The 25,129-nt window shown below is 49.3% G+C and overlaps 8 protein-coding genes across 8 annotated transcripts; 5 read left to right on the top strand and 3 right to left on the bottom strand.

Moving 5' to 3' along the window:
- The first annotated feature begins 9 nt into the window (after positions 1-9).
- On the top strand, positions 10-2,540 carry BC939DRAFT_456375 (uncharacterized protein). The gene is made up of 6 exons (XM_051556322.1): positions 10-391; positions 492-586; positions 1,444-1,807; positions 1,904-2,069; positions 2,170-2,261; positions 2,347-2,540. Exons 1-6 carry the CDS (start codon positions 317-319, stop codon positions 2,491-2,493), a joined length of 939 nt encoding a protein of 312 aa, XP_051410591.1. The 5' UTR covers positions 10-316; the 3' UTR covers positions 2,494-2,540.
- A 1,442-nt stretch (positions 2,541-3,982) lies between these two features.
- Positions 3,983-6,969, bottom strand: BC939DRAFT_211694 (uncharacterized protein). Its single transcript, XM_051550710.1, has 2 exons — positions 6,650-6,969; positions 3,983-6,527 (listed from the first exon to the last, which is right to left on the bottom strand). The coding sequence occupies exons 1-2, from the start codon at positions 6,825-6,827 to the stop codon at positions 4,051-4,053; spliced, it is 2,655 nt and encodes an 884-aa protein (XP_051410590.1). The 5' UTR covers positions 6,828-6,969; the 3' UTR covers positions 3,983-4,050.
- Positions 6,561-8,149, bottom strand: BC939DRAFT_211697 (uncharacterized protein). The gene is made up of 2 exons (XM_051550711.1): positions 7,291-8,149; positions 6,561-7,202 (listed from the first exon to the last, which is right to left on the bottom strand). The coding sequence occupies exons 1-2, from the start codon at positions 7,774-7,776 to the stop codon at positions 6,849-6,851; spliced, it is 840 nt and encodes a 279-aa protein (XP_051410589.1). The 5' UTR covers positions 7,777-8,149; the 3' UTR covers positions 6,561-6,848.
- A 2,644-nt stretch (positions 8,150-10,793) lies between these two features.
- Positions 10,794-11,093, top strand: BC939DRAFT_398925 (high mobility group box domain-containing protein; the record flags this gene model as incomplete). The annotated part of the gene is made up of 1 exon (XM_051552448.1): positions 10,794-11,093. A coding segment is annotated over one exon (300 nt), but the record flags the coding sequence as incomplete, so codon positions are not given.
- Positions 11,094-11,714: 621 nt separating this feature from the next.
- Positions 11,715-12,668, top strand: BC939DRAFT_456368 (uncharacterized protein). The gene has a single exon (XM_051556321.1). It carries the CDS (start codon positions 11,742-11,744, stop codon positions 12,573-12,575), a length of 834 nt encoding a protein of 277 aa, XP_051410587.1. The 5' UTR covers positions 11,715-11,741; the 3' UTR covers positions 12,576-12,668.
- A 777-nt stretch (positions 12,669-13,445) lies between these two features.
- Positions 13,446-16,803, top strand: BC939DRAFT_478507 (uncharacterized protein; the record flags this gene model as incomplete). The annotated part of the gene is made up of 3 exons (XM_051558773.1): positions 13,446-14,536; positions 14,621-16,220; positions 16,357-16,803. 3 exons carry the CDS (start codon positions 13,446-13,448, stop codon positions 16,801-16,803), a joined length of 3,138 nt encoding a protein of 1,045 aa, XP_051410586.1.
- Positions 16,804-20,750: 3,947 nt separating this feature from the next.
- BC939DRAFT_456359 (uncharacterized protein) lies at positions 20,751-21,139 on the bottom strand. The gene has a single exon (XM_051556320.1). The coding sequence runs from the start codon at positions 21,094-21,096 to the stop codon at positions 20,875-20,877; it is 222 nt and encodes a 73-aa protein (XP_051410585.1). The 5' UTR covers positions 21,097-21,139; the 3' UTR covers positions 20,751-20,874.
- Positions 21,140-24,041: 2,902 nt separating this feature from the next.
- Positions 24,042-24,882, top strand: BC939DRAFT_494236 (uncharacterized protein; the record flags this gene model as incomplete). Its single annotated transcript, XM_051559598.1, has 2 exons — positions 24,042-24,226; positions 24,432-24,882. The coding sequence occupies 2 exons, from the start codon at positions 24,042-24,044 to the stop codon at positions 24,880-24,882; spliced, it is 636 nt and encodes a 211-aa protein (XP_051410584.1).
- Positions 24,883-25,129: the final 247 nt, after the last annotated feature.

Raw genomic sequence — 25,129 nt, 5'->3', positions numbered from 1 at the left:
TTTTTCAGAGACAGCACATATACATACGATCAACTTCCTTCCTTTTTTTCCTTCTCGCCCTCTTCATTCCTTTCTCTTTCCCACCCAACCCGATCTCGCAGGATCCGTCTGATCGATCCCTCCTTGTCAAAACGCCGATTCTTTACAGGAAACAACATCGCCAGTCAGTCAATTAGGCCAGACAGGACGGATCCTTGTGTTGTCGTATATTTACCCGCCGTTTTACTCAACGCGCCACCACCACTACAGGATCTCTCTCATTCCACCCCACCCAATACTTGGTTAACTCCCTCAGGACCAGCATATCTCAGATATCATGACTGATAACTCATATCCAATTGGCACAACTGTCTTTGCCAAGCTCAAAGGCTACCCTTGGTGGCCAGCTCGTGTAAGCGCTCGAAGCTACCTTTACCGGCTCAGGAGAAAGAGAGATAATCTGCACAAGAACACTAACGACCTCCTGCTGATTTGACTCTGTTGTTTCCTAGATTGAGAACGAGGATGATTTGCCAGAAAACGTCAGCAGTAAAAAGCCAAAACAGAGGCCCATTTGGCCCGTGTTCTTTTTCGGCTCTTATGACTAGTAAGTACCATGGTTTTTTGGCAGCAGGACGGCTCAAGGCAGAGCCAGCATCACATGGAAATCATCAAAGGACCTCACTGAAACGATTTGGCTTCAAGAAAATCAGCTTTTGCTTCAAGAAAATCAGCTTTTGCTTCAGTACTCTTGCACTGGCTTCCTTTATGGTGGCATATGGAATGAAAGGGCTACCATGTATCTGGACTATATCTTCAAAGGATCAGAGCAAGAGTTTTCTGCGTCGCACCTTATCGCCTGAAACGCCCTTGTCCGTTTTCATGTCTTGTGGCCTCTTTCATCTGTTGGCCCCTCGCCTTAAGCTTGACAACATTCTGGAACGGAAAAGAGTGAACGACGGAGCATCGATTTTCTCATGGCTGCTAGGAGTCTTGTCCTTTTTGCTCTGTTAAAATCGACATGTCTCATGTCGTTGCCGAAAACTTTCTTGTTCACTATCCTTTCTCGTAGTGCGCCACTGGCGCAATATTACCACGATGTTTTCAATTGAGCTCTGCGAGGTGCATAATGCAGGATGGGACGAACCACACATACAGCGCTGTGCGTTGTACCAGGGACCTGAAAGCTCAATAGCTGCTTGTCGTCCGTTCCGTACAGTGCAAGTGTGAAATGCGCGAAAATCCTGCTCCAGCCTGTCTGGTCATCCTGGTGTTCCCCAGTCAGATTTTTTTTTTTTTTTTTACACTATTGGGTTCCCGTGCGGAACTCAATAAGGAGAACTTTAATTTATATGTCACTTCCAAAGGATCGCTCTTGAGTATCCAATCCTTCTTTTATCGCCAATTCATATGTCTGTGTCAAATTGCTCATGCCATTGTATTCATCTTCTCTTGCTTCTCTAGTGGTTGGTTCGGAACGTCGGAATTGAAAACCTTTGATCCAGCCTCTGCAGAAAAGGCAAAGGCATCACTACGAAAAGGAAACGCTCTGCGAACAGCACTCAGTGAGGCTCTGGACCCCAGTCTTATTGCGAATAAATTCGGCGCGCAACCGGACGAATACGGTGAGGAGGAAGAAGAGGAGGGCTATGAAAATGACACTCCGGCACGCAAGAAAGCTGCTCCCAAATCAAAGAAGACAGCCAAAGCTGAACCTGCAGGAAAGAAGAGGAGACCGAGCACGACTGAGGATCAGGCCGTAAAACGCAAGCCATCGAAGCGATCTGTGCCAGCGGATGAAGAGGAAGATGACGATGAGTCACCCAAGGTGAGCGTCATGGACTGAATCCTTTTGCGAGATCATAAGACAGTACGTATTTCGAAGGTTCTTAAGCTTACCTTTGCCAAATCGTCGTTATATTAGACCAAAAAGCGCGCTAGCACTATAGCCCGCGCCCGCCTGGAGTCCGACAAAAAGAGCGTGGACGATGATATTAGCGGAGCTGACACCAGCAACGGTCGGACCAGGAAATCGGAAGAGGATGCCGGCGACTCGGGCGATCATACTCGCGCCAAGAAGAAGTTGCGAAGTATGTTGCAAATCGATGGCGAGAAGGGGCTGCAAGTGAAGAATGTGACTTTTCGATGAAGATTCTTACCGACAACGCTTGTATATGGTCCATACAATAGGTGGACAACCCAATGAGCGCCTGTTGAAGCTGCGTCACAAGTTACAGAAGCTGTTGTTGGTCGAAGGACTGTCCGACGAAGTCCTTGTGCAGGTTCGTCTCATGATGCTTTTTCAAATCGTCTTTTTGATTACATCATGGGCATTTACTAATTTTGTCGATTTGCTCTCTACTGTAGAATTTGGAAAGAGCGGACCCCATTCTTTCTGAAGTCGAGGCCTTTGAGATTGATCTACAAATGCTCAAGGTTCGTGGAGAGTTGTGTGCTGTGGAGTGTTTGGTCAGCAGTGAAAGAGGAACGTATATCTCTAATCAAGGATCTTAATTTTGATTTTTTTTCTTATCTAATAGGATACTAAGATTGGACGGCTGATGAAGAAGATTTCTGCACTGCAGTTTAGTCAGGACCCTCATCAGATTGTAGATCGCTCTGTCAAGCTGATCAAGCAGTATAAGAGCATGATGGAGAAGGCCCAGGAGAATGGCGAAGCCGTCAGCCCAGCAGAGAAGGTTGCCGATGTGCCTACACCGATCGAAACGAAACCAGCGACTACAGAACAGAAGCCCGTTGGAGCCGAAGGAGTTATCTCAGAGGGAGTGAAACCCCAGGCACCTATTGTTTCCAACCACATTCTGGACGTCCCACCAGCACCTGAGGCCGTTGTTGCAGCAGTGGCAGCCATTGTCGAGACCAATACCCTAACTCAGTCAGAGATCACCCAGACCATTGAGACGACAGAGATCATCCAGACCATTGGGACGACAGAGATCAGTTCCTCGAATCAAGAACCTTCGGCATAAGTCGACATGTGAGCGAGCGAGGGGAGGAATAGGCGGACGAAAGAAGCAGACCAACGTGGCCTCCAGAATACCATTGAGATATTTGTATCGGCAGGATTACAGCCTCTTGACTATTCCCATTTGGACTCGACTGGCAGCGCAGGGTTGTATATGCGAGATGGGGACAGGAGGATGGCTTTGCACAGGACTCTTGTCTATGGAGGCCGGATGCTGCTGGGCATTTTGTAAACTTAAAGGGGAACTCGACATCCTGGGCATGCAGTTATTTTTTTAGGAGGAAAGGATGAACCAGAATTTATCATTGACAGGCGTAATGCACAATGAACTCACATCGATTTGCACATATTTATATCCCCGTTTACTGTGCCTTAATTTTGATGGCGTATGGATACTCTCTACTGGGGCAGAGCCTGGCAGCATGTGTGAGGACTACAGCGAAGGAACTGGACATGCAAGTCCAGCGACTTGCTCTAGTATTCAATCTCTCGAGTGGACGCTGTGGACCCATGGCGCCAAGGATCTCACGTTATCAAGCACTCATTGATCAAATAATTCGATCTTTAAACCCTGGTCATTTTGGACTGGGGAAACTCTCGCATGGACGACTGGAGGGGCAGCGTTCCGTAGACTCGGCTGGAGCATACATGGTCGTTGGCCATGTCCCTGCTTTCCTTCGTCATGTCTTATATTTGGCGGACAAATCCCAGAGCTGTTCAGGCTGTATATGGCCTTGTATTGATTGATACAGTTCTCGTGGCATCCACAATGCCGCCATCCTCCATGGATCATTCCAGTATCAGGGGCTTTTGTCATCCATCGGCCTTTTCCACGGCGCCTCATTTGCAATCCCTTAAGTTTTATAGTTCCACTCTGATTTTATCAGCTTCAGCAGTTTGTTACCCTTAGTGAGAGAGACCCATCCCAATCACCGTACTTGGTGAGCAAGTGGTGATTTGAGGTGCCCATCAGAGCTACTTTTCCCCAACAGCTTCGCACGCGTCCACGACCCATGACATCATATGCAGCACTATATTGATTGAGATTAGAGTGATGAAAAATTTAACGACGACTAAAGTAATGCTTAATACGGCCGTGGCGACATGGCATCAACTTCTGACGAATTGGTGCTTCCTCCACAGCCTGAGGCTGTGGGTGAAAGTGCAGCGGTGTCACCATACTCGAGCTCGCTTGGTAGGTATACGAACGACGTGGGATCGTTTCGTGGATGCTCCGCCGGCAGATTGACATGCATGTAGAAGGTATCGTGAATCATCTGGCCCGTGAATGACTGAAGAACGGCCTCTTCAGACATCTGTGTCGACCCCGGAGAGCTCACTACTGAGGGCGATGACTCGGGGGTCTGCATCGCAGGGTTGCCGTAATTGAAGCCGCCATTGCTGGTGCTATTATGATCGTTCACAGATTGAAACGACTGTTGCCCTTGCCTTTGCATCTGCATCGAGTGCAGCAACGGCGAGACCACGGTCGAAGAAGACTGCGGCGAAAGGGTTGGGTCATCGTGTGACTTGGACGAGAACTGGTTGGGCATTGGTTTTGACGACAGGGACGCTGCAGGCGATGGCAGGGACACTTGACCTCTGGGAGGTGAGATCAGGAAGACATCGTCTGCCAGTTCGTTGGTTGTTAAACTTACTGCCAATGGTGTGGAAGACGAGGACTCCGGAATCGCAGACTGATGAGATTCAGGATTACTGTATGCACTTGAAGCCGCGTTCGAAAAGAGGGCTTCCTGTCGCGGGTCAAAGGTCATGGACTGGATATCAATGATGTCCTCGCCAGATCCCTGAATTCCATTGAGGTAACCGTCGAATAGAATATCCTGACTGATGCTCTCCAAAGATGGTGCGCTCGAGTTGTTGCCAGGCATCCACGAAACATCGAGCATTGTCTGTTGCTGTAACTGATCCGGCTGTTCAGCAGTCGTATTGAACTGAGCTCGCTGTTGCGTGTTCTGCGCAAGCGGCTGACTGGGTATGACAGACGGATGCACGAACGCAGATTGTCCTTGAAAGAGGATAGAGTTCTGGGGAGAAGGATTCGGGGCAGTCTGCTGTTGAAGTCGTCCTTGTTCCTGAGCATACAACTGAGCGCGCTGTTGTTGCTGCAACTGCAGATTTTGTTGTGCCTGCTCTTGCTGCTGTTGATGCTGAAGCATTTGTTGGCGCTGATGCTGTTGACGCAACATCTGAAGCTGCTGCTGTTGCTGCAACAAAAAGCTTTGCTTCACCTGCTTCTCATGGGCAAGTTGTTGAAGATGCTGCTGATGTAATTGCTGTTGTTGCTGCTGTTGCTGATGCTGTTGCTGTTGCTGATGCTGTTGCTGTTGCTGATGCTGTTGCTGTTGCTGTTGCAGGTAAATTTGCTGCTGATGCTGATGCTGCTGCCATATGACCTGAGGTTGCGATTGGGGCGAAATCGACTGCTGGGTCTGCTGAGGAGTCACGTTCTGCTGCTGCTGCTGTTGCAGATGGCGCAACTGCTCCTTTGCAGAGAGCTTCGCCTGCACCATTTGCCGATGCTTCACAGCTGCTGCTTCCTTGGCCATCTCCAAGCTCGACTTCTGTTGCGCCAGTGCTGCCCTGCATGATGCAAGTAGGTCTGCGACGTCCGACTTCTTAGACCGGTTAATTCTGAAGAACTGCAAGTTCTCGACCTGCTCCACATAGTCCATAGATTTTTGCAGATCCCGCCGTGACTCCTTAGCTAGCGTCGGGTCCACTGTGCATTTTGCGTTTCGAAGATGAATGCGGATCGCAAAATTGAGTGCGTATCGGGTTGGTGTGTTCTGTTCGAATGTTCGTGGTGCCTCCTTGAGTAAGATGCCTGCAATTTTTGTGATCTCCTTTGCAGCTTGTGTGCAATAGCCCTGAGAGTCCGGTGTGCCCCCCTCACGAGGCGACTGGAATGCCTCGGGACTTTTGGGGTTAGGAAGATATGGGTGGTGGAGTAGGATGATGAGGGCATAGCACAATAGCTGAGCACCTGCGGCCATAGTCTTGATATCTGAATTAATAGATCCTTTGGTGGGTACGAGATCAAACACTGGGGGCAAATTCTCCTGCCAGTCAACCAGCTCCTTGTCCAAACGATCCAGGTTATCCAGAAGGACGTCCTGGGAGGGTGGTGGACGTCGGGAAACAAGTTTCGAGTTCTTGCGAATCCTACGGCAGATCAGCCAGCCGCGGATACAGTGAACCAAATACTGGTCTGAGAAGGTCTCTGATTCAGGACCGAGGTCACCGACCTCGACCATCTCGACACTGATTTCCTCGTCGTTGATCAGCGTTGGCTTTCCTCCGATGGCAGAAGAGGTTGAGTCGAAGATGAGCAAACACCAGAAGACACGTGCTCTGTACGCTCGTATGAACCGATGAACGCTCCTGTCCAGCTTCGTGTGCAGGCCCATATCCAGAGCCATGGTAACGGCCTGGCTGATAAATCCTGAACGTTGGGCAGGAGATTTGTGTCCGATGGCGAAAAGCAGTAACGACTGGATGGTGCAGAGATGCGTTGTCAAGTACTTTTTATCCAGCAGTGCTGTAATACCATAATGAGCAATACAAAATACAAGTCAGCATAACGAATTATGTACGGAAATGCGGGAATCGGCCAAGTGCGCTTATAAAAAGCTATTCTGCTTATAATGGGCAATCGCTTACCTTGGCCACGCTGAAAAAAGTCTTCTCCAACTGTGCCTTCGTCTCCCGAGTCCTTTCGCAAGGGCATGGTGTTGCTGGAAAACATTGATCCGCAATAGTACACAGCGTTGCACAATAGCAGACAGTGAGGGACATGAATGTTTTCCTCGCACACCCGAAGCACCTCCCGCTGCACCATTGGTAAAAGAATAAAGTGGTTCTAGACAGCACAATTCAAACACAACAGGTTCGGGATCAGCTGCATATCCCAGTGGAAATACAAGATGGTTTGGGCTGTACTGCTAACCTTGTAGTAGAGATCTGTGAGATGTTGGCGCGTGGCAAGATCCGGCAGGATTTGCATCTCGACTGGGACGGTCACATCCTCGGTATTAGTAGACCGAATCTGTGGTCCCCAGAGGTCTTCGTCGTCAAAGTCGCTTGCAATGGTTGCTGCGCTGGGACCGTAGTAAGCCATGCTGCTCAAGGTCGTCTCAGAAAGCATGGTGGTGAGGGCATCCATGTCGTCCGCTGTTGTAATGTTGGAGGGCGATATTGATCCATTGGCGATGCCCTAGATAAACACGCAACAGCTCTTAGAGAATTGATTGTTGGCTTCAACAAGGAGCATGGCATACGATATATACATGGTGTGAGCTTACCTCTGAGGAACCTGTCCTGTTTGAGGTGCTGTTAAAGGCATGTGCACCTGAATGGTTGCTTGTGTAGCTGTGAGCACTAGCATTCACATGGTCCTCCCGACCATGTCCATTGACATCGGGTGAGCTGCTCGCGAATGGTGTGTGGTTGAGAGGAAGATACTGTGTTGGCAGTTGTTGGTGTTGCAGTGAAATGGGCTGTTGATAGACCAGTCCTGATGAGGTATTCCTATTGCCAGTCATCACTCCATTGCCTTGGGTATTGATATCACTATCAGTGATGGCATGGGTATTGAAGCCGGCATTGCCGGAGGCGCTGGCAGCTTGGGTGTAATAGGGCATATGCAACTGCGTTGGAGGGGGTGACATGGAGGATGCAGCAACAGAGAATGCTGCCGCTGTTCCGGGCTGCTTCCTTTTCTGACCCCCTTTGAACCGCTTGGCTGCCTCTTGGTTCTGGGGGAAGGGCTCTTCGAAAGACTCTGTCATGATGTCGCGAGGCTGTCTGGACAGTGCAGTAAGGGGAGCCGTGTGGAGAGATAGGGAGGAGGACGATCCAGCAACGGTTCTTGCGAGATGCGAGTACGGCGATATTATATTCTTCTATATGAACAGTGTCAAGGACTGATCTTCATGCGGTGCGAGGAGGGGGATGAAGACGGATCGACGATGGCGATGGGATGGGATGGGATGGCGAGAGATGGTCGAGCGGATCGCAGCGGGCGGGAGGGAGAGAAGGAGAGGGTGGGGAAGAGGGCGAGAGAAGGGGTTTTTTGGCAGCAGCACGCAGTGCGGTGGAATGCGGTGCAGGAACAGGAATGGGAGGGGAGCAAGTGCTCTCAATTGGCTGGGTCAGACCAGTGGGGGGGGGGGGCAGCCGCTCCTTCCTTACTAGTTCCCTGCCCATGTATCATGCATCGGCATGCTTGCACCCGGCGCAGCGACCATTCTGGACAGCAACTGAAGCTCGACCACCAGCATCAGCCGTCGGGAAGAAGCTCGAGGCCTGCGCGCCCTTTATCGTTATTAGCTTCCTTCCCCAACATCACCATCATTGGTTGCCTCGACGGACCCCGCGGGCGAAGCACACAGCGCTACATCCATACACAGAACACGGAAATGAATATGAAATGACATGCCATCAAGCATCCATAGATCCATAGCCTGGTATGGAGCAATATCAATTATGAGGGCGTAACAGAGAACCGGTTATTTCTGCGGTTATAACTACAGTATACAGCCACGGTTTAATCGCGCCGTGCAGTAAGTCTTTCCTCCGCGGAAGTCCTTTCTCTGTGTGTCCTTGATTCGGCTTCATCAAGTCGCTGTGCTGCTTTCGGCATTGCATTGCAGTCTAGTCTACCGCAGCCCACTATATGCTCAGACACGTTCCTTTTATTTACGCTCGCCCGTAACCCGCTGCATCTGCGCCCTCATAATCGCACACCGCTTCGCCTTTGAAACATTTCCTCAGCCCATTGTAGTCCTCCACTGGTTCATGGCACGAACTTTACAAGTAAATGCAGCCAAGTGGGTGACGAAACACTATGCCGCTCAGGAGCTAGGCTTTGAGGAAATGAGGCTGTGATGCGAGTGTGTTTTGATGCTGGGCTTTGGAGGTGAGAAACGGAGGTTTGGTCTTCGGTCCTTGGTTGCCTCATACACTTCCTAAGGAATGTCGAGTGGAGACCATAGATCCATATCAAGGTTTTTATGGGTGTATGGGAATAAAGTTGCGTAACGTTCCCCCGCGGACACTTGCCCTCGTCTTTTGCTCAGTCTACGTCTGTATCGAGCATACCTTTTTTCCATTCAAAGTCAGCGGCCGAATGGATAGGACTGAATGCTGGGCCATTGCCCCCAGTTCTGCATTAAGCATGAAGACTGACGCGTAACAGAATCACACATATTTTCGCATGAGCCGGTGTCAACTCCTGCAGGCGCACCGATCAAAGAGTGTACATACACACTTCTTATTGCGGAGGTAATGCGCATAGCTACTACATGTGGTCGCCACTGATCGCGGATGCCTCGGGAACGTACCACTCCTGTGTCTCGAGACCACCCGCCCATATCCCTTCCGCTTCGTACAAACATCCTCCTCTCGGATTCAGACTCTCCAGCTCAGTCTTCTCTGCGGCACTGCGGCTACGCACGCATGTGGTTCCCACCGGCTCTAGTCCGGCAGTCCTGTTGCTCGTTTCATATTCTTTGAGGGGCGACTCGCGAGAGACAAAGTGCACCATATTTTTTTTTTTTTTTTTTTTTTTTTTGATCTGCAATACAGGGCGTTGGACCACATTTTTAGCCTCCACACCAGGACACTAGTAGATGGCTCAGTTTCTGCACTACTCCGAGTCCCGGAAATGAGAGGGACATGAGGCAAGTCAGGTTTCCTGCACATGGATGCTCTCTGCTCGAACAATGAGGGCCTATTAATATGTTCATGACCCCGTTAGAGGAGTGCGATAGGCTGGTCAGTCGTGCTCGCTTGCTCCGGTGTGATTATTCCACAGTACTCGATTCTATCTTTGCTTCTCCTGCCTCTTATACCTCTTCACTTTTGTTGGCAGCTGTCATCGCTACCTCTTCACCAAGCTGCATATCTTCCTTACTTGTGTTTGCATACTGTTTGTCGGCACTCAAACGCAAGTTAGCGCTTCTTCGCTGTCTCGTTCTTTGACACCACCTTTCTTACACCTTATCTCCGTAAATCTTCTCGCCAATCTACTCCACCGCTACACTCTACGTACTTTGCCCACTCTTCGGTATCAGCAAATCGATCAAGCGGCCGTTTCGCTACTCAAACACTACGCGCCATGGATAGAGCCGAGTTTGAAAGGGAGAACCTGAGCGCAAGCGGAAGTTACACCATTCAGGAGCAGCAATGGCAGCCCAAACAGAACACTGATCCGACAAAACTCCACATAACAATTGACGGCAGAGCCGAGGAACATTCCTTCCACATCAAAGATGTGATCAATGCGGAAACGATAGTTCCATTGGATTCGCAAATGACAGACCATGTATCCTCCGCCCTTGATGCTACAACGTTTGTGCAGTTGCTGTCCCGGTCGACTATGAAGAGCAGCAAGGGTAACGACCCCCTCAACCAGGGAAATACACCTCTAGCCAGCCTGCTGAATTCAGAGAACAAGTACTCGAATTTAAGCGCAAATCGTCTGTACGGTCGTGTCACCAGAGCCATGAAGTCCTTCCTCCCGTTTTCTCCTTCTCCGCCTCAACCGGGCGATCTTAACCACAACAAAGATCGCCAACAATGCGTATCAAGTGCAACTTCAATTGTCGCCAGCCATTTTTCTGATCTCACTCTCTCGTCGGCCTCTAGTTCAGTATCCACTTGTTGCTTCCCTCCACTGACTGCCGGAGTCTACAAAAGCAATGACGGCACCTCAAACACAGCCTCATCCTCTCCCTTCACAGCTTCTGATGGGACTTCTGCTATCTCACCAACGATCTCTACGAAGGCAACCACGAAATCGCCTATGTCTTCCGTTTATTTCCCACCTAGTGCTTCCGCATTGCACCAAAAACGACGCAAAGCCAAGAAGCACGCATTACACGTACCGAGACCCAAGAACTGTTTCATGCTCTACCGATCCAAGGTTCTTCCCATGATCATGGTTGAGCTCGGTATGATAAACAATAGAATCATCTCCAAAATTGCAGCTGAACGCTGGAGTGCAGAGGCGGAGTCTGTCAAGACCTGGTACCGGCAGATGGCCAAGAAAGGCAAAGAAGAACACTTGAGAAACAATCCTGGTTACAAGTATGCACCGCATAAGAAGATTTTGCAGGCAGCCGATGGCTCTATGGGCTCAGTCGATTATATCCGTCGCCAAGACGGGGAAGGCCCCAAGAATGAGTCTGAAGTTGACGATAGCGACTGCGACTTTGACGGAGGTGATGGAGACCTTTTAGGGCGCGCCTATGCGGACGGCGTTATGCAGCCGCGACAAAGGTCTGAGAGACGATACGCTAAGGCACTTTCGAACTCGAACTCGGTCGCAAGCAGCAAGAGGACAAAGATGACCAGCACACATCCTTCCTTCGGGCACAAGAAGGCGCGAGAGAATGAGGACTGGTCCTATCCTGGGCGGTGCAACGTAACATTTGCGTCGAGCGCTTCTAAAGGCGACGGGGACGGCTTTGTTCATCGCAGACGATCACGAGGAGTTAGAGGAGAAACCTGTGGTGGCTCCCAGTCGTACTCTGTCGACCTTTCGAGTTACACGAGAAAGACAGCGCCTTTGATGGCGTTCCAGGAGCTCGGATCGTCTAGTTCCCCCAACGTGCCAATGCCTGTGATGGGATTCTCCTTGATCGAGCAAGGACTCTATCTAGCTTGGCAGGAAAACGAGAAGCAGCGACTGCTTCTTCAACAGCAGCGGCAGCAACAGGAACAACAGGAACAACAGGAACAACTTTCGTCGATGTATCCAGTCCTTCCATTCACAGCCTTCTCAGCAGCTGTCACTCAGGTACAGGGATCATCTCTGATGTATGGTCTCTCCGACAGCGCAAATGTCAGCTCTGCGACTCTGGTCGATCCATTACCTGGATCATCGTCATTGTATGGTCTTCCCGACAGTGCCAGCGCCAGTTCCGCAACCCTAGTTGATCCCGTCAACCATTGGACGACTCATCGATACAATGATCCCAGCACAGTCATGGGTCAGATCGGTCCACCATCACAACGTGCCACCCAGCTTGGTACAGCAGGCCAAGGAGTGTCATTGAGCAAAATCCAACAGCAATTTTACGGCAAGGCATCCCCGACGCATGGTAATAACAGTGGGCTGAGGAAAGAAGAGTACCAGGGTGCATTGGACAAAGACCTACCACCACTGCCCATCGAGGCAACAGTAATGACGTCGAATGATGATCCGAACGCGATCCTCTCGCATCTGTATTCAGAATACAACTCGAATGCGAGCATTAGTCCTTCTTGGGTAACGCCCTTGGAGGGATTTGCCGCACAGTTGATCGCGGCCAAGGAGGCAGATTCGGATTCGACGATGGGTGTGATGTCCCTAGGCGAGAGTAGCGGTGAATTAGCACAATGGCAACAGCAGACGTATCTGGGAGGTGAGCAGAAAGACGGCCAGCAGCTACAGTATTTGATCAAGCCAGCGTGCCCAGTGCGATACATGTCCTTTGCGGACGTTGGCCACGAGTCTATGTCGATGATGGACGTCTTTTCGTGGCCATCTGACAGTTCGAGTAGCAGCAACAGCAGCAACAGCAGCAACAGCAGCGGAAGTTAGACGTGAGTTCAGTGAAAACATGTAGTATTATAGTCTGTCAAGAAACACGGCCTTCCATCAGAGTTGAACTTTGAACGCATTTTTTTCTCAGGCACTCTTACACAACCGAGCTCGATGATTGGCTGAGATAAGTCTATTTCTCACGAGTAAAAAGACCATGACTCAGATGGTCCTTGCCAAAGACACAAAGACACATGCGTACACGCGCAGTTTGCCAACGCACCCTGCAAAGAGATAGCGATCATCATCGCCGTTTCTTTGTCCGCTTATTCGTACAGCGCTGCACATGGATATCGTAATACATCGTACTCTCGATCTGTGGAGAGAGAGGATGGACACCAATGGGGATGGGTGCCTTCCCCCGATCCGGCTCTTCCTCCCCCTTGGGCCCGGCTCTGGACTGAGAAAGCGCTGAGTCAGAGCTGAGACCGCAACCCCTCGAACCTGAAGTACAGTAAATGCTATCGCCCTTTTTTTCTTATTATTATTTGTTCTCCGCTCCTGCTGGAGCTGTTATCTCCCCCCGTCCCCACATTCTCCGCCAGTCAGTGGACTTGACTTCCGTCGCTGAGTGTGATGCTGATGGGCATGATCCTCAATCCATTCATTCTAGATTTCTCTAATCCCTCCAATCCCCTCTTAATCCATCGCCTCAACTCCAGCCCACGGACGCAGCCCCATTGATTGCCACGCACACCCACTCCTCCACGCTTCCACACCCCACTCCTCCACGCTTCCACATCTCACACTTCCGTACCTCTCCCTTCCCACACCTCACCCTCTTCGCACAATTACTTCATCATACTCACATCCGCTCCACTCCGCCCCATTCCTCTCCTCCCCACTCTCCTCCCTTGCATCACATCCTGAATGTGCTCACTCTACAGCATCAACAACAACTCAAAGTTCGCTGGCCAGTCTTCCTTCCAGGTCGTACTGTGCGCCAAAGGATCCGACAGCAACAGCAACAGCAACAGCAACAGCAACAGCGGCTACCACCGCCACTCCTCGCCCTCTTCCGCGCCTTCGTCGCCCTCCGCAGGCTCGTCCTGGTCGGCGCCCTGCTCGCACTCCAAACGGAAAAAGATGAAGGGCGGTACCTCAGCTGCGCCCAGTGGTAAGGGCCCCGTCCTGATTCTCTCTTCCTCACACCAGGGTACCTCCCAGTCCAACTCCAGCATGCTCTCCAATTCGCCCGCGTTCCAATCTCAGTGCGATCGCATCAGCAACTCGCTTCACTATCCCCCTCTGTCACGTACAACCCTAGCCCAGTCCTACAGCAGTAGCAGGCGGAGACATAGCAGCCATGGCGCCACGCATTGGCAGCAGTTTCACCAGCACCATCAGCATCACCACTCCTACGAGGCGTCCTTTGAGCATGATACAATTGGACTCGAACACGGGCACGCGCTCTCTCTTGTCCAGAGTCAGAGTCAGACCCAGACCCAGGCCCAGGACCAGACAGTCTCGCCACAGAAGCGCACCTCGCCTTCGTCGAATGACCGGCAGACTAGTGCTAGCTACAAGGACGCAGGGAACCGTCGTTCCTCACCGATTCTGGATCCAGCCGATACCATCCAAGTTTTATCCAAAAGATTTTGTCCACCTTCTCCCTCGCAAGCACAATTAACACCATGCAATCCGTCCGTCTTATCATCGCACAGTGCACACCTCTCGCGTACAGCGGACACTGCCCTGGTTTCCTTTGCAGCCGCGGTAGCCTCTGCTGCTAATTCAACTTCGCCCGCCATGTCCTCCCCCCGGTCTGTCCTGTCGTCATTTTTTCGATCGAAAGATGCGTCCGTGCCCCTCGATGTCTCGTCATCTACTGTGGCAAATCCAGGACCCAAAACAGGAGAATGTGCTGGTGCTACGCTGCTTGACGTCAGCGTGCATCCTACACATCCTGTATACCCTGTAGATAAGCCGATCCATTATCGCTCGTCGATCGTACCTCATGGGTAAGTTGAAAGCAATCTTGTATGAGTCGGATGTTAATGAGACTAGTCTATCTAATCGTTATAGAACGCATTACTCTTCTGTAGATCTTCAGATGAGGACAGAGTCGACGATCTGTCCTCGCCTATGGGCACGAGTGTTGATAGTACTAACAACGAGACCTTTGATGGCGACGAGATGGATCTCCAACGCAGCTTGAACGATGCCTCTGACTCGGACTCTCCGATGACTGCAGCAGGGACAGCCAAGTACCCTCTGTCGGCCCAAGCAGCCCTCCGACCAGAGAACGGGTCTTTATTCAAGCTGGAGCGCAAGTCACGACTAAGGCGCCAGGTCAATCGTCTCCGCACAAAGAATGCAGCACTCAAGTCGACGGTAGCCCAGGTCAAGTCGGATCTGGCATTGGAGCGTCAGAGGCGGTCGACGATGGACCAGATCTACCTCAATATCAAGAAGGAGCTGAACCAGAAACTCGAGACGGAGGAAATCAAAGTACTGAACCTCAAAGGAGAGCTGGAACAGATGACAGCGGAGATGCAGGAGTTAAAAGATCAGCTCGCCTCCGCCAGGGCTTCCTCTTCAAAGAACAGCAATGGATCATCCGCAGGCTACAAGATCGGTTACGACAGCAGCGCGTTTTCGCTTTCAGGCGGATTCTCTGAACTCGGAGGGCTAATTCTTCACCACCACGCCAATGTGAATCTTGTTGATAGTCAGGACGATTCAGAAGAGTTCTTGGCCTCACACTCGTACGCGGCCTCGACCAGGCAAACCGATTCGACTCTGTTGGCGACATCTGGTTCCGGCGCTATGGCTCTCAATGAAAATGAGGAGGATGAGAACGATGAGGACGACGACTTGAGCGGCGATGATGACGACGATGACGAAATCGACAGCGGAGTATCGTTTTCATTGATACGAACTCCCAAAACCCTGACTCCGACTGCTTCTTGCCGATCTAGCGTGTCTTCAGACAACTTGCATCCAGCTCTAGCGGAAGAGGAATCTGAGCAGATGGAGGACTATACAGAGCAAAGCGATGACGATGATAGCGATAAAGAGTACGAAGATGCGCCGTGCACCATGATGGAGATCATCCTCCAGCGTCAACAATCCCGCTCATCCGAAGACGAAATGAACGACCCTCCAGCGGACGCGACCGAGACCTTCGAATCGATGGCTCAGAAGGCAATGTTGCAGGCGACACAGTCCAAGTTCACTGTTGCACAGACACAACTGCAACTGGAAGAGCTCGTCTTGAAGTTTGATGCGCGTCCTGAGCAGACTGCGGATGTCATTGCGAAGGAGGTGTCGAGATGGTGGGAGGCAGAGCGCGTTGCGACTGGTGGTCCTTTCGCTGGCGGTTGGGGCCATGAGACCGTGATTATCAGCAAGGAGACGGGCGAGCGCGTGAGTCCCAAGGTGGCGGTCGAGAGGCAGGTCGAGTCGTTCTTTGGACCATTACTCTTACAGTTTGTCACAACGCTCTCGGAACAGAGAGTGTTGCTTGACAAACTGGGAGAATGCGCCAGAGCGGATCCTCAATCGCTGAAGAACCACAATGCGGTGCTGGTGGCGCTTTACAAATACGATGTGGTTGAAGCTGAGGCTGTGTTGGAATGGTGGCATAGTCTTGAGGAGCCTCAGGGTGTTTTTGGCCACGGCGGCAACAATCTGCGTAGTTTGGTAAGTTGAAGCTTTTTTCTTTTTCTTTTTTCTTTTTCTTTTCTTTTTTTCTTTGTGCTTCCTATCGAGCGCCTATTACTCGATCCATATATTGCGACTGCGACTGACCTTGCAATGACACTTTGTATTCCTGTAGAACTCGAAATTCGTGGCCTGGCTCGAGGACGAGGAGGATGATTCTGAGAGTGCGGATGACGAGGACGATGATGAGAACGACGACGACAGCGGGAGTGATTCGGATTCCTGCTGCTCAGATATGGAAGAAGATGAGGACGAGGTAGAGGAGGATGATGATGATGGTGTGGTCGATTCGATCCTGGACCTGGCCTTCCCTGAGATCAAGCCATCGTCAACACCTCCACCATCGACACTACAGACAGCAGTGTCAGAATCAACTCAGGACAGGTCGTCTGCAGAGCCGAAAAGGAGGATTAGCTTTTGTAACAACAATATGTATTATAACCAGGACGGATATGCTGGGGTCGAGGATGTTGATCCGATGGAGGAAACAAAGACCGAAAAGAAGAAGTACACGCAATGTCCGCGAATGAGGGAGTCTAGAGACGAGGAGGAAGAAGAATAGGATGGAGGAGGGGGCCTTCGCTTTGAGGATGGATATGTAACATAGATCTGTACGATACAATTTGCACACACGCTCATTCATACGTGCACACTCTCATTTATTTCATTTGTGTATGTGCATCGTATCAGGCATCTCGTATATTGCATGGCATGGCATGATGGATATCTACGAAGAAGATTAGATAACTGTACATGATCTGGCCTTACTGCACTTTATGCCAACAAATATGTATCGAAAAGAGATTAAAGGGGTATGCAGAAAAGATGGATTGATAAGTCGAGACAAGACGAACAGGGAATAGGGACGGCGGTAAGATGTGAAGACTGCGCGGGCAAGGCAACGAAGCGAGAGCGGCGGACGATAATGGAGGATACTCCAAGGGACTGAGTGAAGCGAACGCGACAAGCTATATATCCCCCTTGTCCCCAGAATCCGCGCTTTCCTTTCCACACATATGGGACCAAGTCTTTTGGGGGCCAAGCCTTTTGGGGGCCAAGCCTTTTGGGGACCATTTGCAGAAACTCACACTTTTTGACCTTTGATTTCTAGAGGAAAAAAAAAAAGATAGGTTAGTCTTTTGAGTTTTGCTGACGGCCGTCAGAGGCGCCAGTACGGATCACAGTTATATGAACGCGAAAAAGAACCATGTAGTCGTCGTGTTTGAGCCATTTCTAGCGCTTAAGGCGATGTCCTTCTGGGGGCTAGGAAGGAAGCCACGTATGAAGGTGATTTTTCCAAAAAAACAATGCAGCTCATGATCGATATGGCACTCGTCATCTCTACAGGAATAATTCCCTACGCATTCGTCTTGTGGCATTCTTTGAGCCAAAAAAAAAATCGAAGAAGGCCGCTTCAAGCAGCCTGCGCTCACATGCACAAGCTCAAGTGAGAAACAGGAGGGACTTGATATTCACAGCATTGATGCAACCGCAAGTTCTAGACTACCTGTGGGTGATGCTTCTATCGATGTAGAGACCCACCGACGATAGTAAAACCATATTTCTCATAGCTACTTGGCTTCGACTATTGCAAATGAGAGGAGATAACGCAGTAGCGAATGACACTGATCAATTGCGAATAAAGGTCAGAAGAGATAATCGATTGGGCGAAGTAAAAAAAGCGATAATAGGGGGTTTCAGTTTTTGAGGGAACACAATTCCAAATTCAGGGCGCAAAAACCTAGATATGCACTGTACGTATTGTAGATGGAGAATTGGTTTCGCAAAGACCTTTTCCTCAACTACGATTAAAGTTGGCTAGGTTCCGCAAACAGTCTACAACCCGCTAATGGCTAGGCAGAGCCTAAAGTATATCTACTGCAGCTCATGAAGCCGAGCTGCATATCACAGGGTGTTTCTGCGTGAGTGTATAAGGAATGTATGTACTTGCACGGATGTTACACGCGATGGTCATCCTTCATCGCCTTTGCCACCGCGTTTTTCTCACCCATCAGCTCTCCATCCTCTCTTTCGTTCTTCCTTCTCAAACGCTCATCTATCAACTTCTATCGCTGAACACCATGGTCCACCAGCTGATTCTCTTCTGTTTCATTGAATGACGAACTACCTACATCCAGGGCATTTGAGGTCGAGATCTCTGCGGCACGTACCGTTGCCCACCTCAAGGATCTCATCAAGACCAAACAGGCTCCCATGTTTGCTTCTCTCCTTGAACCTACCAGACCTCTCAAAAGGTGATGCCCCACCGAAGTGTCTCAAATCAGATGCTATCTTGGTGCTGCTCGAGAGATATGGTCCCCAGACCGTACCTATTTTCGGTGTTTTAGGTAAGCTTCTGTTTGCAGTTACAACCTAGTATGCATATCTGCGTTTTAACTCTTCTATCAACTAACAGGCATCTCTTGATGTCCATACAGGATCCAGGCGCTGGGGGTTCTATTTCGATGTCTCTGCGGATGGTTTGGGATCGAACGACATATCGACTCTTATATCGGAGGTCAACCCCAATCTCCAACAGGATCGAAATGCCAGTAACGGCCATGCGAGGAGGATGACATACTTGCTCTTCCTAGCCCGTCTCCTGGTTCTCCAGTACTGCTTGAAGGTCCTGAACAGCAGCAAGACTTTTACATGGGCCAGATGGACCCTCCTCCAGGCTTGCCCCCATATCTTCATGGACGTCTTTGAGGATTTGTTCCGACGCTTTCTCGAGCTGCAATGGATGTTCCCGATGGAGAGCGTACTGATTGCTATCGTCCGAAAGGAATTTCGAGCGACCAGAGACTGTCTTGTTGAGCGTGAAGGCCCTCCAAAGTTTCTAGACAACGACAAGCTGCTGATTGTTCACGATGAGGCGCAGATCCTTGGCGACCAATACATTGAATCCTTCGAGTCGATGTCTCCAGACAAATCGGACCGCGCATTACTGTCCCCAATTTTGCACGGATTTCGATATATCCATTATTGCTCGTCCACATTTGTAGAAATGTAGCAAAAAAAAGTCTGACCTGCCAATCCGTCGCTGTGTCTGGATATGTATTCGGAGGACTGATATAACAATTCTTGACGCGCATGCAGAGCTAAGACTTTGTTACCAAATACATCGAGACGGCCTGACACATGAAAACCACCATAATAATGTTTGAAGAAAAATAACGAGGACACACCCTTACCAATGACAAAAAGCCCTCAGGGGTAGATCGCGGTGAAGATTGGATACAAAAAAATATGTGAAAAAGCGTGTCTGGCTCAGTCAATGGACCTGATTTTACCACAACAACAGCAACAACGAAACCGGCTATCTGACGCACTCCTCATAGTCAATGAGTCGCGGTAAAGGTTCCATGATAAGAAAAAGGTTTCCCAGAAAAAACCGTCCATTTGTGGTCTTGCAAGGAGCTCCTTCATTGCGAGTAGATGTGAATGTTGCACAGGTGCTCTGGGGGCCAAAATCTATGTGATACCATCGAGGCTGTGCACCGCCCAGGCCAGATATACGCGTCGATCACTATGTCCCTTCAATGCAGTGCGAGCACCAAGTGCAAACCCATTCATTATACTGCCGACAAAGGCTTTTCTTGCTATTGCACATTTCATCGTTTGGTTCAATCCTCACTCTTTATTTCATTTTCACATTGACGGTTGCTGATTCTAAGGTGACTAAGGTGTGGGGTTCGAAGCGATACATACAAAGGAAAGTGGATTGGCTTGCCATCAGTCAATCTTACTTGGGAAAGTAAAGACTGTGCAGGATACACCGCGGGCAGGTTGCAAGCCATGGTACCCCAGAAAAAACCACAAGGGAAAAAAAGTTCGGCTTTTGACCTTCTTATTTTTTTTTGGGGTATTTTTTTGTCTCTCATATTTTTTTTTCTTGTTCTTGTTCTTGTTCTTGTTCTTGTTCTTTTCTTCTTTTTTTTTTTTCTTTCTTGTTTTGTTCTTGTTCTTGTTGATATTCTTATTTTTATTCTTCTTATTCTTGTTCTTGTTCTTTTCTTTTTCTTGTTCTTTTTTTCTTTTTTTTGTTCTTGTTCTTGTTCTTGTTCTTTTTTTTCTTTTTTTTTCTTTTTTTTTCTTTTTTTTTCTTTTTTTTTCTTTTTTTTTTCTTTTTTCTTTTTATCATGCCATTTCATTCTTACCTTCACTCCCTTCCGTGTACCTAATTTAGCTTTTCGCATTCAACCAATAAACAAGTGTATAAGAATGTGTGAGAATGTGTATGGGTGTTTGTGTGCAAGTGTGCGCAAAGTGAAACGGAAGACGAAATGATTCCGTGTGGCAGGCGCGGCGAATGGATTGTGATATGGAAGATGCAAAGTGGAAAGCGGAGAGGTGTAAGAGCGGGGAGATGAAAAGGCGGAGAGGGGAGGTAGGTCTTCATCTGTGTCACTTACTTTCTTGGTGGTCCGTTCGCTTGCCGCCGTGGATGCGCCCTAAACATTGATGTGCAAGAGAAAGAAGAAAAAAAGGCAAAACAATATAAAAAAATAAAAAATAAAAAATAAAATAAAATATAAAAAATAAAAAAGAATGAAAGAAAAGCCCTCCGTATATCAGACAGTCTTTGTATTCATTGGCGATCTAAAGAGGCCTTGAGAAATAGAGCTGCTCATCATGTCACGGAAAGAAAGCAGCTCCACAAGAATAAGCAAAATGCACCTTGGCTGGCCCTCAAATGTTGGTCAGATAGCCTGTACTCAATCCAATCGTCATCTGTATAAAAGAAGGCAAACAGCGGCACAAAGATGCCTCTGGCCGAGAAAACAGCTCTAAAGGGGGACAATGCGCAAAGAAAAAACCACAGAACCGTGGAAAAAGAGAGGCTCAAACCCATTAGCCAACACCCAAAGCTGTCCCCCGGAACTCTCTCTTTTTTTTACTTCAGCAGCTGGATCAGACCACATATGGAAGGCCATCATGTCCAGAAGAAATGTGGAGCCCTCGTCTCAAAAAGAACGCAATCCGTCAATCAAAAGCGCAACTTCCTCTTCCCACTCTCTAGGGCTCGGATCGCTCATCCTTGTTCATTGAAATCCCCACCCAAAGTACCAAAAAAGCAAAAATAAAATAAAAATAAAAGCAAAAACAAAAGCAAAAGTAACAGCAGAACAGAAAAAAAAAGGGCCAAAGAAAAGGGTGGCAAATGGTCACAAACGTGTTTTAACCAAATATGGTGAGCAACTGCAAGACAAACTCATGTTTTCACTTGCCTCGAGATCCCACTCGCAGCAGGAGACGTCTGAGCATCAACCGGCTGTCACAGGTCTGCAGCCCTTGAATGGTTGTCTCTTGGGAGAGGAGACCAGGCACCTAGCAATAATGAAAGAAGTAAATAAAGAAAGAGATGGAACAGGGGAAGGTGAAGGGGTAGGAGAAGGAGAAGGAGAGAGAGAGAATGTGTGTGTGTGTGACAGAGAGTATTAGAAACAGTTGACACAAGGGACTCGCTGCGTGAGTGAGTGCGAGAGAGATACAAGTGCAGAGGAACAAGTCTGAGGTGGACAAGAGTGGGAGAGAACAGCGAGAAAGAAGGGGCGAGAGACAGCAGAAGTGAAGGACTGAGGGTGAAAGTAGGAGTAGCTACAGCAGGGATAAAGGTGGAGGAGAAGGAAGGAGAAGAGCTTACCTTGAAGACCGGGCGAGAGAAGATGGGGGAGAGAAGAGAGAAGAGAGAAGATAGACAAAGAGGAGGGCTCCGATAGACACTCCCTCCTCAGGCAGACGGTAAACGTCATCACTGCTATTTGCAGTGCTTCTTATCGACATAGTCTCTTCGAGTCTTTCACATGAAAGAAAAGGATATAGTGGGCGACAGGCAGCACGGAGACAGTGAACAGAGACAAGTAAGGAGATAATGGTGGCAAAATAAATCTGACCGGTGACCTATCGGGACATGAAATATACTTTGGTGGTAAGATGGCCTAGTCTTTGCAGCAAAGGAGCAAAGAGAGGGAGAGTGGGAGTGAGGGAGTGAGGATGATAGGATGAGAGGATGAGAGGAAGAAAGGAAGAGAGGTCTCCTTTGATGAGCATACAGGCATGGAAAGATAGTAAGCAATAGACAGAAAAGACATGGCAAAAGTAGTACCACCACAAGAGTGTCTTTTGTGAGTGCAGCCAGCACGTCTATTTAAGCAGCCAATGATGTACTTGGGAGTGCACAAGGATAAAGAGGCATAAAACACAGGAACAAGCAGCAAGGAAAGAGAACGAGTGAAACAAGAAAAAAACGGCTACAGCGACGATGACCATATAGGTCACATACAGCAATACTATCCTCTTGCAGCACTATGCGGGCATACAATAATCCCTAAAGACAATACATCGTGGGTACGTTGGACTCGGACCAAATTGTCTATTCCAACATAACCAATGCTGGTTGCATCCTCTCCAGCTTTTTTCCTATTTCATCAAGTGCTCACATACGGCTGTGCTGCATCCACTTCTTAAGAAAATCAGCCTGCTACAGACAACACCTCCAAGTGGGCACACGTCGCAGCTGTGGACAGCAGCACTGGGAGTGGCCGAAAGGGCTGTCAGCAACAACACACGCGTCCCTCTCCAAGCGTCCATGTTTATGCGCATACTCTGCAGCACTTCATTTCTTCCTTATTAGTATAACCACACGAGAAATCTGCAGTCGCGGTAAAAAATGGGCGCAGTCCACAATTTCGAAATGTCCCTCAGAAATCTGAACCCAAACCTTGTTTTAGATGGCGTAGCAGCTTACGACCTTCAGAAGAAACAGAGAAAGGGGATGATGCCACTGACGATAGAAATCGCTGTCGCCGGTTTGCACTCGCCTCTAAGACAAAGGAGAGTGGAAAAAATATTGATATAGCCGGCCACAGACCTTTCCATGTGCTGTCACGTCCTCAAGAGCTACACCTTCCGCTTCCTTTTTACCCACCCCAAAGTGGTCGAAGACATGTGTGTAGGTCTTTATGGCAGCATGGCGCACCTATGGGTCGATCATGGGCTTTTTAGCTCCTCCACATTGAACTGTATCAAGGTGGCTGCCTAATGCCAGAATTGTGCCTACCTCGTCCACGATGGTGCACTTGATGCCATCAAGATCATGCTCTGAAAGCGGCGAGAACTTTGGCCGTCCCAAGATCTGTGCACTAGTCACGGCGCTATCAGCACTCCTATCCGCTGGACGCCCTGCTTGTTCGATGCTGAACCTCTTACAAAGAGTGCGAAGAGAGAGGGAGAGAACAAGGATCCCCCAATTCTAGCAGCAGAACTGGGGACGTTACGCTCATAACCTCCGGGACGGGGCTCAGTATCTACACTTTCAACTGGGCACGAAGCGCTGATTCTATTCTAAAACGTGAACTGGACCAATTTTCTTACATGGAGTTTAGCGGATGGACAGATCAAGGATCGATCGATACTTTTATTGCTTATCTGAGGAAACTGCTGCAGAACGAGGATGCAAGGCACGCATTGGACAAGCTCCTGCCACCAGAGGCCTTTGAGATGATGATGGAAAAGCCGGTCGGGCGATCCCGTCCCATTGTAACTACGACCGCGAGGATCATTGGCACTGACAAACCAGAGGCCTGGCGAGACACAATCGAGGAGACAGAACGGAGACTGGTATCGTGGGATCTACGCAACCATCCGGAAAATCTCATATATGAGCTCGTCCGATCGGAAGACAAATATCACAGGAACCTGGCAAGCTTCCCGGACCTTCGTACGGTGGAGTAAGTTCTAGGGTTACTTCTATTTCAGCGGTATATGTTTGGAGGTGACCACCTAGTACTTGATCGCATGGTGTCAGAGTTGGTGGAGCGCGCGTTCAGCCGTATCAAAATCGTTGAAAGACAAGCAAGACCGGTTCTCGATGAGGCATTCGTGCTAAAAGCGGCCGAAAACTACTTCAGGGTGCGGGATTCCGGCTTTATGAAGACTACGGATTGGTGGGTGCAACAGCCGGACAGGGCCCAAACTCGCGGGTACGCCTAGAAGCTTATGATGATGACCGTTTTTGCAAGGCACGTGCTCTTTCCGACTGGCCACACGGACCATCGATTTCTTCTCTGTGTGGGGAACTCGCAGGAGATGTGGAGATTGTTGGTCTGGATGATCAGGGCCTTCAGCGGGGATCACTCATGCGCACATCTCCATGGAGGACTTCATGGACGCCCATATCAACAAAAGTTCAATGCGACTTGGTCAGCCCGTCCCGCCATTCTTCTTCCCCAAAGCCCGGACTTCAGGACCTGATATCGTCTTTTTCATTCGGGCTAAACAAAATATGTTTCCCGTTTTCATGCAATTGAAGCTGCGTCAGGTGGTTTCGAAAACAGGTGCGGACTCGGTCCTCGACTCTAGCTCTGGTGGGGAAGTCCTGGGCCATATGATGGATCTTGGCAAGTACTACCCGACAGACAAAACCTACATCAGCATGATCATTGGATACCCAGCCAAAGCGGTCGCCTCTTTGCGTCCACGACCTAATTTCTGTCCCAAACTCAATGGTCTGAAGCAGGTAGTCATCAAGGTAGATGAGACCAACTTTAGCAGCATCTTTCCAAAAAGCCATATTGATTTTCTCGATGGAATTAAGTCTCCTTTGAAGCGGGCTCCAGACGACGAACAGGGGGACTGAAGGATCAAAAAAGGCGCAGGTCTAGCTTAGATGTTAACAGGAGTTAGTAAAGCATTGACGAACAAAAGGGGCATAATAAAGAGGCGTGCCATGGATGCTGCTTCTTACTTTGAGCATACTTTTGAAGTATCGCCGTTTAGCAGCCCGCAGGCTCGCCTATGTCGGTGTAGTATCGTCTCTTTGAGTCCTTAAATTGTTGAAGAGCACCACGGATCCGCTTTCGTGCATCCTGCTGCAGTATTTAAAG

Source organism: Gamsiella multidivaricata (genome assembly GCF_025024155.1).
Source record: "Gamsiella multidivaricata strain RSA 2152 chromosome Unknown BC939scaffold_47, whole genome shotgun sequence".
Lineage (NCBI taxonomy): Eukaryota > Fungi > Mortierellomycota > Mortierellomycetes > Mortierellales > Mortierellaceae > Gamsiella > Gamsiella multidivaricata.
The sequence above is the reverse complement of the archived record's forward strand: the minus strand, read 5'-3'. Positions and strand labels throughout refer to the sequence as shown.